Here is a 15,663-nt window from a genome sequence, read left to right on the forward strand (position 1 = left end):
GTTGTTTAGACTACCTTGGAATGCTAATGATGAGGATGTGGGAGGACATTTTTGATGAGCTTTGCTTATATTTTTATTTAGGTTGCAATTGGAGTGAAGGAGAGATTTAAGACTAGGGATGGAAGAGAAGCTGCGTGTGGTGAATATTAGAGTATAGGATATTCAAGTTGGTCCTAGCTGCCTTATTGTTTTGGTATTCTTTGCTCTTTGGAGAGATGAAAGCTTCATCTGGCTGGCTGGTTTCTACAACAGAACTTCTTGCAGTCTATGTAAAAAGATTTCCTTACACTGATTACAGATCATTACAGTCCATAATTAGGGTTGTTCATGTGCAACTATCTTGAGAAGATCAAGGGCATGGAATCGAATCTAATTCATTGAGTAGAAGAGGCATGTGAAACCATATGCTGACATGTTCTGGTGCAAAAAGTGCGAAGAAATTAAGGGGCAACCATCCAAGAAGTCGAGCACTTGCTGAGGCCAAGACATTGACGCTACAGTAAAAGGAGTTATAGGTAGCAACCAACGATTCAGGAACGCAGCAAGCAGTGGATTGGCTCGGCTTTTGATAGCTTTGCTTTGGTGTGTACTGCCATCATATATGCGTCCTCCTTTATGATTCTCCCACCGCTGAAAACTTAATACCAGCAGCCTTCGAGAATATCATCATAACAAAGCCATGGACTCTACAGTAGTAGAAATAGAAATCTCATGCATGTTCCCACTCCTTTACTCATTGATTGTTCTGGTGATTATGGCCCAGATGCAGCTCGGTCAAACGCACACAAAGTAGGAGTTACAAAGTAATGGAAATATACAAATGAGCATGAGAGATCGAGGTTGCAATGATAGTATATATATATGATATCTCAAAAAAAAAAAAAAAAAAAAAAAAAACTTCAACAATCAATGACAAGTACAGTCATTGAAGTTTCTAACTTACGTAAGAACATTACCCCAATGAGAAATAAACTTATGAAGAAAATATTATTACCCGAGGAGGTTTCAGGTGACGAAGAGACCCTAGCAGAGCACCCATGGTCACCATCTCTCGTCCATGGCCTATGGGCGAGGGACCACCTCACCTACCTTTGACCCAGGAATGTGAGATCTTGAGCCCGCCCGACGATGGCGTGCACGGGGCCCGGCGCGCGTGCCGGACCGATGTCAGAGCCCGCAATCATGCGTGACCCAGAGAAAGCCAGACAAAAGACGGAGACTTTCCTCCATATGTATGGCCTAGCACATGTGTGCCCCAACGCATGGGCACTTCTCTTTTTTTTTTCTCTCCCATTCCTTCTGTTCCTACCTCCTTTATATATGTATTATTATTATGCGAGCTAGGCTTTTCTTGTATATTTTTATGTTAACTTTTTCATCCAAGGGAGGAGGGGTGGGGAGGGTGAAGGCTCGAAACTAGAAAGGATGGGAGCTTTTGACATGCACGCTTGAGAACAATGATTAAGTGCGTGGGAGAAAGAAGGCAGGAGGATGAAAAGAAGAGAAGAGAATCGAGAGCACGGTTTCATGGGGGGGTGTTTGTTGCTCAGTGGGTGTGGTGGGTGGTTGCTGGTTAAAGCTGCTTTGTCCTCCTACGGCATTGAGCCATGTCTCATTCTAATGCTTTTGTCCTTCTGGCTTTTGTTTATGTCAGCATGGCGTGATGCTTAGGGGTTGGCCGATGGTGGGTCCCTGGCTCCTCGCCTGGCTCGGTATGTAGCTCCATATGCATCTTGCTCGATTAAAGGTTGCCCAAGAATTCATGGAGATTAATTTTTAAAGCCTAAGCTGAAATCTGGTCTGAAATTTTCTAACTTTTTCTCAATGTCAAGCACCGCTTATATATGTGATACTTATGGAATATTAGCCTTTATTAGTTTGGCCAATTTAACATACTTTTACTCCTGAGACACCGGTAGATACTTACTACATAGTTTAAGTTATTTTAACATTTCTTTTACTATCCTGTGTCCATGGAATATTTTTTTTTTTATCATGTGCAGAGATATTTTTCATCCTATCATTTCCAAAAATGTTGATAAACTAGGTGAATTTTGTAGTTTGCTGATCACTCAAATAAATACAGTAATTCATGAAAATAAGATATAAAGAAAACAAAATTGATATAATTTTTTAGAGAGAAATGTATGTCCACATTACAGAAAAATCAGGCATTATCGATGCTTTTTAATGTATATACCGACGCAAAAAGGTGGTGGTATTTTTATTTCTGTTGCTTTCTAAAATTTTTTTAAAACTCTATATATATTTATGTACACCAAATACATACACAACAAAAATTATATAATAACACATGTCACAATCAAACAGATCATTCGAAATATTCATTTTGTCAAATATGATTACATTTACATTGTCAATTTATATTTACAATGTGCTTTGAAAAACATAAAAAGTATACATATAAAACTGCTAAATAAATAGTCTAAGACCTCAACATGCATAAAATCAGTAAATGTATGCTCATCACCTATTGCAGCTACTTCTTGTCCTTCACTAAAATCTGTTAAATTTTTAATACCATGTCCAAGAGCATCTCTGAGTAAGCTCCCTATATCATCTTCTCCAACATAATTTTTTTTTCGTATTACTGGATCCAAAATTAGAGGTGTGTTCTATATAGGAGGGTTGGTTATATGGAGACGGTAATATGGACTCTCCATAAAATACCCATTCGCTATAACCTTTTAGAAAACCATTCCATACCAAATATTCTTCAACAATTTTTCGAGCGAGAGAAGAACAATTTACACATTTTTTCCATGGACATAAAATATTTTCATTCATATTAGCTTTCTTAAAAGCAAATTTAATGAAATTTTGAACTCCATCCAATAATTCTTTACTGGATCTTAATTTATTTATCCAACTTTTGTCCATTCTGTTAGAATTCTAATTGATTGCAACAAATCTAAAAAAGATAAATTTAAAAAATTAAATACTATGTTCCATAAAAATTCATAAGAAAAAGAACTTAGCAACTAATATACACTTTATAAACTTTGGTTGCAGCATGTATATTAAATTCTCGATGCATGAGCCATTAAGTTGGTAAAAGATGAGAGGACAAAAATTTTCATTCTTATCAACGCATGCCAACCACATTATAAGACCAAGAACACATAGCGCCATGTACAGCATCAACATCATAGCCAAGGATAGCAACATTGACATTTTGCGATGGTTATTGTAATAAGTTGATCTAAATTCAAAAAATATGTCTAGAGAACACCACCTCTACGGACCATAAGAATGAAAGCAATTTTAGACTGATTAACAGCAGTATGCACCAGTGTATGCTTATAATTGTACTCCCAAAGATATCATGCATGGATACTTCTTCAAATGAAAACTGTATGCAAAGACAATAGAAACAGCAACATTGCATCATTACTATAGTATCACAACATGATCAAGAATCGTGTGATGTAACATCATCTATTATTTGCAAGTCCGCATAGTTGTACTTATTTATATAGATTTGAAATCAAAATAAGGGTCATAGTGTCAGGACATGCATCACAGAGAGAAACTGTAGAGATTCAGTTGACTCACTTTTATTGTATAGGTTTGAGCGGACAATATAGAGATGCTAGCAGAGCTAGAGATACAGCTCATCCCTGTGATTTAATCAACCCCCGGTAACAAACAAGGAAAGATAATCAGTAATCAAAGATCTAACATACATAAAATCGGTAATTGAAGATCTAACATGCATAGAAAGCCTGGTTAAATCAAAGATCTAGGATCCATTGTCTCCATTTTCCTCTTAAATATCAAATTAATTTCTGCAATATTTACAAGATGTGATTTTCTTACCTGAGGAGGAGGAGGAAGAGGAGAAGCTTCAGTGGAGGGCTCTCTGGAGGAGGAGGAGGACGATGACTCTCGGCCAGAGAAGAGAGAGAGAGGATTTGGAGCTCTCAGCCGGAGAAGGAAGAAGGGTTGGGCTCTCGACCGAAGAAGAAAATAAATTTGGGGCTTTAGGCCGGAGAAGACGCATGGATTTGGGGCTCTGGTGGAGATTTTGCGGTTGCCGAAGGAGAATTTGGAGCCGGTGGAAGATGGGAGTCGAGTAGGGTTGGGGAAATATATAGATTCCGACGACGCTTGTTATTTGATTCCGACAATGCTAAATAGCATCGTCTAATATCTCCGATGCATACCAAAAAGCGCCAATAAAATCTTGAAGTCCATTGCTGATGCTTTTAACTATCGTTATTTGCTGATGCTAATAAAAAGTGTTGCCAAATTTTTTGGCACGGTACACAACTTATCGATGCTTTCTGCTAGCGTCTGCAAATAACAACCGGCATTATCTTTTTATTCTTGTAGTGCCATTAGAGAAGATCCTGTCAAAATCCTATTCACCTAACAATATGTTGAAAAGCGACCTCTTTCATTCCCCTCCTATAACATCCATGGAAGAAGCTTTCCACAACGGTTTTTTCATCTTTTAGAGGATGAATACTTAGTAAAAACGTGGTGGCATATCAACATATGTCAGCATATCAACATATGTCAGCGTATCAACACATGTCGGCATTATCAATAAATATCATTGTTGTTACGTCAACCACCGGATTTTTCCATGGATGTTTTCGATTTGAGTTCCCAAATTGAACTTTTAATTAATCAATAGATTGTAAACTAATACTTATAAAGGCAATAGTTAATTCAATGTTCACCATCTCAGTGGATATTCTGATCTGTCATTCATTATGTATTGACTGAATTCTTATCAAATAATGGTCTTTTAAAACTTTCACCAACTTTCCTCTCAGCAAAGCCAAGCTGATATTCCCTTTACATGGGGAAGAAAAAGCGACTAAAACTTCAAAGATAAGTTGATATATCTGGTTTGCTAGGACAACTACGGCCCACAAGAAAATTCACCCGGAAATTTTACTAAGCTGTTGCTGCTGCTGCTGCTTGGCCACCCAACTCTTTGCACTTGTGGCGCCATGCATTAAACTTTAATTCTCGACTTGTGTTGGCATCATCGGATGGTATCTCTTCTTTTCAAAATTAATGACAGGAAAGAGAAATCCTATTCTTAATCTCATGCTCTGCAGAAGCTTCTGCAACTGTTTATCTCAAAACCTGATAGAATATGCAATGGTGGTGGAAACACAAGAACATGAAAAGAAAATACTTTATATAAGATAATGGAGTAGTACAACTTTTCTTCAAAGAGGAATACAATTTTTCTCTCTCAAGCCCTCTCTATCTACCACTCCTTTCTTTTTTCTTCCATACATTCTTCTTCATGATAGCCACATATTTATAGGCACTGGAAGTGACCTTTTAACTCCCTTAATAAGTACATCATAATGAGACCTTTTAGATTATCCATATGACCCTTTGGATATTTCATATGACCCTTTGAATACTTCATATGACCCTTTGAATACTTCATATGACCCTTTGAATTCCTCAGCATAATTAAGTTTATCAACTTCCAACACCCCCCCTTAAACTTAATTGTTCTTTCTTTATCATACCAAGAGAACTTTTAAACTTGATGAAGAGGTCTACTTTCAAGGGTTTAGTGAATATATCAGCCACTTGATCTTGAGTCTTCACATATTGTAGCACTACCTCTTTATTCTTCACATGTTCCCGGATTGAATGAAAACGAATATCAATATGTTTGCTTCTTTGATGATACACTGGATTCTTTCCTAGTGCAATGGCTGATTTGCTATCAATGTTTATCTTAGTGGGCTTCTTTTGCTCAGAACCAACTTCCTTTAGCAAGTTTCTTAGCCATATTGCATGTGATACACATGCAGATGCAGCAACATATTCAGCTTCCATGTCTCCAGCCCAATCACCATCTGAGTAGCCAACAAGTTCAAAATTATCAAGATGAGAATAAAATAGTCCATCAGTAATAGTACCTCGGATGTACCGAAAAATCCTCTTTGCTGCCTTCCAATGCATTGATTTGGGCTCTTCCATAAATCCGCTGACTAAGCCGACTGCATATAATATGTCCTGCCTTGTACAGGTCATATACCTCAAACTTCCCACTAAGCTTCTGTAGAGAGTAGGGTCAACAACCTTTCCTTCATCTTCTTTTGATATTTTTGCTCCACAATCAGCGGGGGTGTTTATAGGATTACAATCTTCCATTTTGAATCTCTTCAAGATTTCTTTAGCATAACCTTCTTGGGATATGAAAATTCCTTCTTCATGTTGTTGGACTTCCAAACCAAGAAAGTATGTCATGAGTCCCATGTCTGTCATCTCAAATTCCTTCATCATAGCATGCTTGAATTCTTCAATCATTTGTGGATCGTTACCTGTAAAGATGAGATCATCCACATACAAACAAACAATTAATATGTTAGAATTTTTTTCTTTTTCATACACAGCATACTCAGAGGGACATTGCTTGAAGCCGTTTGTTTTGAAGTAGCTGTCAATCCTTGAGTTCCAAGCTCTTGGAGCTTGTTTTAAGCCATAAAGTGCCTTCTTTAGCTTTAAAACCTTCTCTTTGCATTCATTCTTCACATACCCTTTAGGTTGCTCAACATATACTTCTTCTTCTAATAAACCATTCAAAAAGGCCGACTTCACATCTAGTTGGTATATTCTCCAATTGTTTTGTGCTGCCAAGGAAATTACCAGGCGAATTGTCTCCATACGAGCTACGGGAGCAAATACCTCCTCGTAGTCAATTCCGGCTTGCTGTTTGTAGCCTTTAGCTACTAAGCGAGCCTTGTATTTTTCTATCTTTCCTTCTGCATTCTTCTTTACCTTGTAAACCCATTTCACTCCGATGGGTTCATGGCCTTCTGAAAGAGTGGTAAGCTCCCATGTGTCATTCTTTTGGATTGCTTTCATTTCTTCATCCATGGCCGTCTTTCAGTTTTCATTCTTCACTGCTTCTTCAAAAGAGATTACATCCTCATCAGCATACAAACAAATGAGATTAAGAGGTCTTGTTACCTCATAGAGATCTTGAATGCTTCTTGTCTTTCTGAAATCCTCACTTAAAGATGGAGATCTCGTGCTAGGTGAGGAGAGAGGTGAGGAATCTTCAGCTTGAGCCTTTTCATCTTGTTCTTCTTCTTGTACTTCCACCAAGTTGGTGCTCGAGCCTTTTCATCTTGTTCTTCTTCTTGTACTTCCACCAAGTTGGTGCTCCAATTTCACTTTGATAGAATATGCAATGGTGGTGGAAACACAAGAACATGAAAAGAAAATACTTTATATAAGATAATGGAGTAGTACAACTTTTCTTCAAAGAGGAATACAATTTTTCTCTCTCAAGCCCTCTCTATCTACCACTCCTTTCTTTTTTCTTCCATACATTCTTCTTCATGATAGCCACATATTTATAGGCACTGGAAGTGACCTTTTAACTCCCTTAATAAGTACATCATAATGAGACCTTTTAGATTATCCATATGACCCTTTGGATATTTCATATGACCCTTTGAATACTTCATATGACCCTTTGAATACTTCATATGACCCTTTGAATTCCTCAGCATAATTAAGTTTATCAACTTCCAACACCCCCCCTTAAACTTAATTGTTCTTTCTTTATCATACCAAGAGAACTTTTAAACTTGATGAAGAGGTCTACTTTCAAGGGTTTAGTGAATATATCAGCCACTTGATCTTGAGTCTTCACATATTGTAGCACTACCTCTTTATTCTTCACATGTTCCCGGATTGAATGAAAACGAATATCAATATGTTTGCTTCTTTGATGATACACTGGATTCTTTCCTAGTGCAATGGCTGATTTGCTATCAATGTTTATCTTAGTGGGCTTCTTTTGCTCAGAACCAACTTCCTTTAGCAAGTTTCTTAGCCATATTGCATGTGATACACATGCAGATGCAGCAACATATTCAGCTTCACATGTAGAAAGAGTAACAATAGGTTGCTTCTTTGACATCCATGAAAATACTGCATTTTCCATAAAAAATACGAATCCAGAAGTACTCTTACGGTCATCCATGTCTCCAGCCCAATCACCATCTGAGTAGCCAACAAGTTCAAAATTATCAAGATGAGAATAAAATAGTCCATCAGTAATAGTACCTCGGATGTACCGAAAAATCCTCTTTGCTGCCTTCCAATGCATTGATTTGGGCTCTTCCATAAATCCGCTGACTAAGCCGACTGCATATAATATGTCCTGCCTTGTACAGGTCATATACCTCAAACTTCCCACTAAGCTTCTGTAGAGAGTAGGGTCAACAACCTTTCCTTCATCTTCTTTTGATATTTTTGCTCCACAATCAGCGGGGGTGTTTATAGGATTACAATGTTCCATTTTGAATCTCTTCAAGATTTCTTTAGCATAACCTTCTTGGGATATGAAAATTCCTTCTTCATGTTGTTGGACTTCCAAACCAAGAAAGTATGTCATGAGTCCCATGTCTGTCATCTCAAATTCCTTCATCATAGCATGCTTGAATTCTTCAATCATTTGTGGATCGTTACCTGTAAAGATGAGATCATCCACATACAAACAAACAATTAATATGTTAGAATTTTTTTCTTTTTCATACACAGCATACTCAGAGGGACATTGCTTGAAGCCGTTTGTTTTGAAGTAGCTGTCAATCCTTGAGTTCCAAGCTCTTGGAGCTTGTTTTAAGCCATAAAGTGCCTTCTTTAGCTTTAAAACCTTCTCTTTGCATTCATTCTTCACATACCCTTTAGGTTGCTCAACATATACTTCTTCTTCTAATAAGCCATTCAAAAAGGCCGACTTCACATCTAGTTGGTATATTCTCCAATTGTTTTGTGCTGCCAAGGAAATTACCAGGCGAATTGTCTCCATACGAGCTACGGGAGCAAATACCTCCTCGTAGTCAATTCCGGCTTGCTGTTTGTAGCCTTTAGCTACTAAGCGAGCCTTGTATTTTTCTATCTTTCCTTCTGCGTTCTTCTTTACCTTGTAAACCCATTTCACTCCGATGGGTTCATGGCCTTCTGAAAGAGTGGTAAGCTCCCATGTGTCATTCTTTTGGATTGCTTTCATTTCTTCATCCATGGCCGTCTTCCAGTTTTCATTCTTCACTGCTTCTTCAAAAGAGATTACATCCTCATCAGCATACAAACAAATGAGATTAAGAGGTCTTGTTACCTCATAGAGATCTTGAATGCTTCTTGTCTTTCTGAAATCCTCACTTAAAGATGGAGATCTCGTGCTAGGTGAGGAGAGAGGTGAGGAATCTTCAGCTTGAGCCTTTTCATCTTGTTCTTCTTCTTGTACTTCCACCAAGTTGGTGCTCGAGCCTTTTCATCTTGTTCTTCTTCTTGTACTTCCACCAAGTTGGTGCTCCAATTTCACTTTGATAGAATATGCAATGGTGGTGGAAACACAAGAACATGAAAAGAAAATACTTTATATAAGATAATGGAGTAGTACAACTTTTCTTCAAAGAGGAATACAATTTTTCTCTCTCAAGCCCTCTCTATCTACCACTCCTTTCTTTTTTCTTCCATACATTCTTCTTCATGATAGCCACATATTTATAGGCACTAGAAGTGACCTTTTAACTCCCCTAATAAGTACATCATAATGAGACCTTTTAGATTATCCATATGACCCTTTGGATACTTCATATGACCCTTTGAATACTTCATATGACCCTTTGAATACTTCATATGACCCTTTGAATTCCTCAGCATAATTAAGTTTATCAACTTCCAACAAAACCTGCAGTTCGTTATTCTGAAATAGTTAACTAAATAAATTTCTATACTTGTTTGAAGAAAATTACTTCTCATCGTTCAGTTTGGACACTAGGATCATATGAAATCATGTGAAAACGAATCGCTTGGAGTACCCTGGAGATGTCTTTAATTGCGTTGATCCACATAAGCCCAAGGATGTGTTTGTTTGTTTGTGGAACTGGTCCATAAGAAAAATATAGATTTTGTTGGACAATAAGCTATCTGACATGTGGAAATATATATCCTTGTGATATGTAATGGGAATAATTTAAGTATTGGCAATACTAGTTTGGTCAATGGGCTGGATGACATGTGGAAATATATCCTTGTGATAACATCACATTGCCTAATATATTATACTTGTAATGCAATATAAAAGCAGCTTATAACTTATCCAGTTAGCCAATTCTTATGATAACCCTAATAATTAGATTTCTCCAGTAAAGACTTCCATCATATATACTAAATTTTGATGGAAAAAGGATTCTAAGTAGCTGGACTATGAGTTGCAGTACAAGGGCCTCCAAAGTCCAAATTTTGTAATAATATCATTGGTAATTCAGACTTCAACTTAACTAGATTAAGAACACAATATAGCAAATGGATTTTAAACAATTTCATAAGTTACATGAAAATCCAATTCATATCAAATGCATCTTGTTTATCCCTAGAACACTTACATTACGTTATTTGGCACTCACCATAGCAGATGACAAATTGCTAACCGAGTTCCTGACAAATTCAAGTTACAGATGTGTGTGTAACCCAGCCAACACATTTCGGTGTAGACTATTATCATCCCCCCTCAAGATGAACGATTATCATTGCAAGCTGAGTCTCCTTGATACCATAATGAATTTGACTCCAAGAAGCTGCAACATCAGGATGGTAGTTGTCTACCTTGGTGAATTTGACTCTTAGACATGTAGAGTTGCATTGCATTTCCCAAGCGAAGTTTATATATGATGTTTCTCATCATCATGATCGAACTTGTCATTAGATGCATGCATGTCTAGATGTCTGTCAATAGAACAAATAGTGTTAAGTGTAGTCTTTTTTATTGGAGTTGGGGGGGTTTAGGGGTATTTGGAAGAGAACTTTTACCACATATTGTGGTAGTCTATTACCTACTATTAATCCTCTTCTATCCCACAAAAGGCACAGAGATTTTTACTAGTGCGTACTCGCAGAGAGTTGCATAATTTTGACAATTGGCCATGCTCTCTCACAGTTCGCACCACATCTCACAATTTTGCATGCAATGTCAGCTAGCAACTTGAATTCTTTTTTTTTTTTTTGCAAAGTTGCCTCATATTTTTCTGGTGTAATGTATGCCATTAACTATTATAACAAAACAACAATAAAACGACGCCAATATTTTGAATGAAATATTTTTAACAAATATTAAAATTTCTAACTACGTCAGAGGGAGATGTATCATGGGCAATATTTCATGTGCTAATGAGATTATATACCACTGTTGCTGGAAATTGGACCCGGGGGCCGCCGCGAAGCCGGGGAAGGAGGAGCTCCGCTGCTACAGGGGGCGGACGGCGGTGCGCCGGCCGGCTGCGTCCTCCGCCGCGGGGGGGTGTGCAAGTCCTGCAAGGAAAACCGGTGGCCGGGCTCCCCGGCGCCGGCCCTTCGATGCCTAAGTCAGAGGGGGCAAGTATGTGGAGAGAGCAGGGAAGAGAGTATATGGAGAAGACAGCAAGAATATTTGGATAGGATAAAGAAGACGAAGAGGATGATGTCCTCAATTGTGTTTATGCTTTCCGGCGGGTTCAGTCCCGAGGATCTGTTTCCGTTTTTTTTGTTTGTTCCCCCCCCTTGGTTCTCCCAGCTTCCCTTTTATAGGAGGGGATTACGTTACCTGGGAGGTAACCGGGGGATTTGTCCCTGTCTGTGATAATTGGGCACGATTTGGCCCATTTATGGCATAGTGGAGAACAGGGCCGAATCAGACCGGAATCAGGGAGTTGTCACGGTCGATCGGACCTGTTGGAGTGGTTGAACCGCCGGCCGTAGCGGGCCTGGGGTCTGTGGATGGTAAGTGCATTTATTACCGAATGAACCGGCGGTCAGGTAGAGCCATGCGCTCTGATGGTTCAGTAATCCGGAGATCGTCTTGGGCCGTGTTCATTAAATGACTGAGTGCATCGGAGGCTTGAGAGAGTCTCGTGCATTAATGGCAGGTCGTGCCGAATACCTGCGAAGATCTTATGCCTTGATGGCTTAGAGATAGTGGCAGGTCGCAAGCCGTAGGAGTTGTCAGTCCCTTGGACTTTAGGCGGAGGTTGAACATTTGGTTAAGGCATCGGCTCGGCAAGAGTGCCGAGTCGAGCTGGTCGCCCAATGGGGCGCCCTGTGGCGGGGTTGCTTCAAGTACTCCTGGTCGGCGCCCTTTAGGCGAGCACCTTCTAGCAGAGCGCCTTGGCACTGTCTTTGGTCGGCACTTTCTAACCGAGCAGCTTTGGGTGGGGCACCTCTTGGCGCGCGCTCTGGTCGACGCCCTCTAGTCGAGCGCCTTCCTGGTCGGCATCCTTTGGCCGAGCAGCTTTCCGGTCGGCGCTCTTTGGCCGAGCGGCTTTTCGGTCGGCGCTCTTCGGCCGAGCGGCTTTCCGGTCAGCGCTCTTCGGCCGAGCGCCTCTGTGGATATATGACTTAGGGTTTTTCCCCTAACACTACCCCCCGACTTCCGAGCTCCAGTTGGCTATCAGCTGGAGCGCGGGAAGTAGCTTTAATTGGGTCATCACGAATTCCGAAAATTTTAATTTACTGTGCGTTTTGAGTTATCGAACGCTTCGAGGTGCCTTTAATAGGCGGCGTCTCTTCTTTTCCGAAGAACCTCATTATTGGGACACCTTTTGCGAAGCGTCCTCGCGTCGTGGGCTCATGATGGGGCCGCACGATCTTCGATTGCGGATGCCTTTCCGCACGATCCGATGGGGCGCTTCGACATTCGAAGCGCTAGCCCTAATTAAATGCGTCGTTCTGTCTCTTAGGCCGACACGTGTTATCATCTAACCAGGACGCAGCGCTTTCTTCGCTGATCCGGGCCGTTGGGGAGGTCTATATAAACTCTCCCCCGGCCCCCTGTCCTCTTTCTATTGCCTTCTGCTTCCAGCTTCCTATTCTCCCAGTCTTCCTCAGACCGAAGTCCCTTTTCTCCGGCATCTTTCCCAGGTCCCCCTTCTTTTTGATTTCCCTCTCTTGTAATGGGTTCTTTGCCTAGCGAAGTAGTATCCACCATGAGTGTCCTGGAGGTCGAGATGACCGAAGAGTGGTTTTTTCCTCTTTACGGGTTCCATTTGGAACCCGCCAGACGAAGGGATCGGGTAACCGATCCTCCGGTAGGCCGGATCGGAGTGCACTCGGAGTCACTCTGGGCCGGCCTCCGATTTCCTCTTCACAGCTTTGTGAATGAGTTGCTGGCGGTATGCCAGTTGGTCCCGGCGCAACTCACTCCAAACGCTTGGAGGGCAGTGATGGGTTTCCTATCACTGTGTTTACTACAGGGGATTCCTACCTCTGTCAACGTCTTCCGGCGACTTTGTATTTTTAAGTCGAACCCGGGAGACGGGGAGTGGCTCTACATCGCTCTCCGGGTGGGTCGTCCACTTTTTCATGGTGCCCCCTCATCCATTCATGGTTGGAAGGAGAAATTCTTCTTCCTGGGTTCCGAACGGTCCTGGGGGTTTGACCCCAGGTGGAGGCCGGCCCAACTTAAATCCATCAACAGGCTCCCCCAGCTTTCTCCGCGTGAGCAGGAGATCTTCGATACCATCCGCAGCCTTGGGGACGGAATTTTGCTGAACGGCCTCATTAGCGAGGACGCCCTGGTGAACGTGGGCTTGAGCTCGGCACGTCCTCAGGGTAAGGATAGTTACAGCAACTTCTTATTTCCTTATTGTTCTAATGTTCTAATTTTGCTCATCTTTGCAGATATCGCAAAAATGGTGACCAAGAGCGAAGTCCTTTACGCCCGCTTCCAAAAGAGGGCGGCCGAACTCTCAGGAGAACCGACCGAGCCGAGGAAGAAAGCAAAGACCTCGGCGAAGACCTCGACGACCACAACCGTTGAGGCGCGCGCTTCTCGCCCCGTGCGCCCTGAGGCTGGTCGGGGAGAGGGCGTGGGCTCTGGCGGAGCCACGATGGCACCTCCGTGTCCGGTGCCGATTTCGCAAGTCCCTGGTCGGCGGGAAGCTCCAAATTCCGACCAGGGAGGGAGGACCTCAACAGATCTGGCGCTCGCACGCCCCACCTCTACCACGCAGCGGTCCGGTCAGCCGTCTACTCGACCCCAATTCTCCAGCTCTGAGCCGGGGAATAGCCAAGAAGCAACGGGGTCGGCCGCACCCAGGCCAGCTGAGGCCGGTCTGGCGGGTTCTTCGGGTCCTCAGGAGCGGGTGCCTTACGCTCCTGGATGGGCTGTTTTCGAGGGCGACTCGGCCCTCGATAATGTACAAGTGGCGCGCGAAGTTCTTCGGGTCGCGCTGCTCCCGGCCGACCAGGCCAAAATTCGGTCCATGAACTACGGCGAGTTCATGGACTCCGCTATTTGCTCTTCCATCCGAGTAAGTCAGCTTTTATCTTCTGTGCAAATTTGTGTTTCGGCTTAAAACTGTTTCTTACATGTCCCTCTTGCAGCGCCTCCACGAGACCGAGACGATGATTCACATCATCCAGGACTATCGGGACCGGGCCCGAAGGCATCAAAGGGGGCGCGAGGAGGCCGAAACAAAGTTCCTCGCGTCTGAGGCCGAGCAGAAAGTGCTTCAAGCGAAGCTAGGGGCGGCCGAAGACGAGGTTCGGACTCTAGTCGCCGAACTTGAAGAGGAGAAGGGCGCGCACTCTTTGACTAGGTCCGAAGTGCGCGCCGCGGAGGCCCGCCGGACGGAGGCCGAATCGTCGCTCGCTATACGCGAGCAGGAGGTGGGGGAGGCTCGAATAAAGGTCCGAGATCTCGAGATCCGTCTACTTGACGTGCAATCTCTGCTCGCGGATCGCGAAAGAGAAATAAAGATTTTGGAGCGGAAGGCCGCCTACCATGAGGCTCGGGAGAAGGAGGCCCGGGAGCAGGCCCAGGACGCCGTCAAGCTCTTCCGTGAATCGGAAGAGTTTCGCAACTTGATGGAAGAGGAAGGCGTCAATGGTCTCATCCAGGGCTTCAAGGACTTCCGCAATCAGTTGCGGCGACTTCTCCCAGATTTCGACCTTAGCCTGCTTCAACCAGGCGCTGGGGTCGAAAACCCAGAAGCGGAGGCGGAGGTAGAGGTTCCAACCTCTGGCGGGACCGACCAGGAGGGTCAAGCTGAAGAAGGCGAGATCGTTCTTGAGGTCACCGAGGCAGCTCCTAAAGCCACCGTGGGGGCCTCGGCCGCAGTAGAGCCATCTGTTCCTGAAGTCGCCGGGCCTGAGCCCTTGGTGTAGTTTCCCCTTTTTCCTATCTTCTTTTTCCTTTTTGTAAGCCGGAGCGGCCTCTATACTTTGTTAAGGCCGGGTCCGAGCTCTTGTACTAGGCCTCCGGGCTTTTTGAAATGAATATTCATGTGTGGAAACTTGTCTATTGTAGCTTAGGTTTCTCTGCTTGGATCTATTTTAGGTTCCGAGGATATGGGCTCTAGGGCCTGAGCTTAAGTTTTGGCTTGCCGAGCTCCATTGCTCGGTTCTCCGACCAATGGTATAGCAACGCATAGATAATGTAAAAAACATTAAATAAATGGGTACCTTGTACCGTATGCGTCCATGCGCCGAGGCGACTGAGGACGCTTCTCTGCTCGGACTCCGTTCTTCGAGGACGTCGGCAGAGAAATCCAGAAGCAGAATAGATAATGTAAAAAACATTAAATAAATGGGTACCTTGTACCGTATGCGTCCATGCGCCGAGGCGACTGAGGACGCTTCTCTGCTCGGACTCCGTTCTTCGAG

At 42.6% G+C, this 15,663-nt stretch overlaps 1 protein-coding gene across 1 annotated transcript; it reads left to right on the top strand.

Moving 5' to 3' along the window:
- Window positions 1-13,736: 13,736 nt before the first annotated feature.
- On the top strand, window positions 13,737-15,165 carry LOC120110112. Its single transcript, XM_039124050.1, has 3 exons — window positions 13,737-14,309; window positions 14,383-14,688; window positions 14,899-15,165. The coding sequence occupies exons 1-3, from the start codon at window positions 13,887-13,889 to the stop codon at window positions 15,163-15,165; spliced, it is 996 nt and encodes a 331-aa protein (XP_038979978.1). The 5' UTR covers window positions 13,737-13,886.
- The last annotated feature ends 498 nt before the right edge of the window (window positions 15,166-15,663 follow it).

This window comes from Phoenix dactylifera, chromosome 3, assembly GCF_009389715.1.
Source record: "Phoenix dactylifera cultivar Barhee BC4 chromosome 3, palm_55x_up_171113_PBpolish2nd_filt_p, whole genome shotgun sequence".
NCBI lineage: Eukaryota > Viridiplantae > Streptophyta > Magnoliopsida > Arecales > Arecaceae > Phoenix > Phoenix dactylifera.

What these genes read in the sequence shown, in the direction of transcription:
- LOC120110112 (XM_039124050.1), top strand. Translation starts at nt 13,887, where the DNA reads ATGGCACCTCCGTGTCCGGTGCCGATTTCGCAAGTCCCTGGTCGGCGG. An exon ending in CTATTTGCTCTTCCATCCGA is followed by an intron (nt 14,310 to 14,382) that starts GTAAGTCAGCTT and finishes TCCCTCTTGCAG; the next exon opens with CGCCTCCACGAGACCGAGAC. An exon ending in TGGGGGAGGCTCGAATAAAG is followed by an intron (nt 14,689 to 14,898) that starts GTCCGAGATCTC and finishes GGTCTCATCCAG; the next exon opens with GGCTTCAAGGACTTCCGCAA.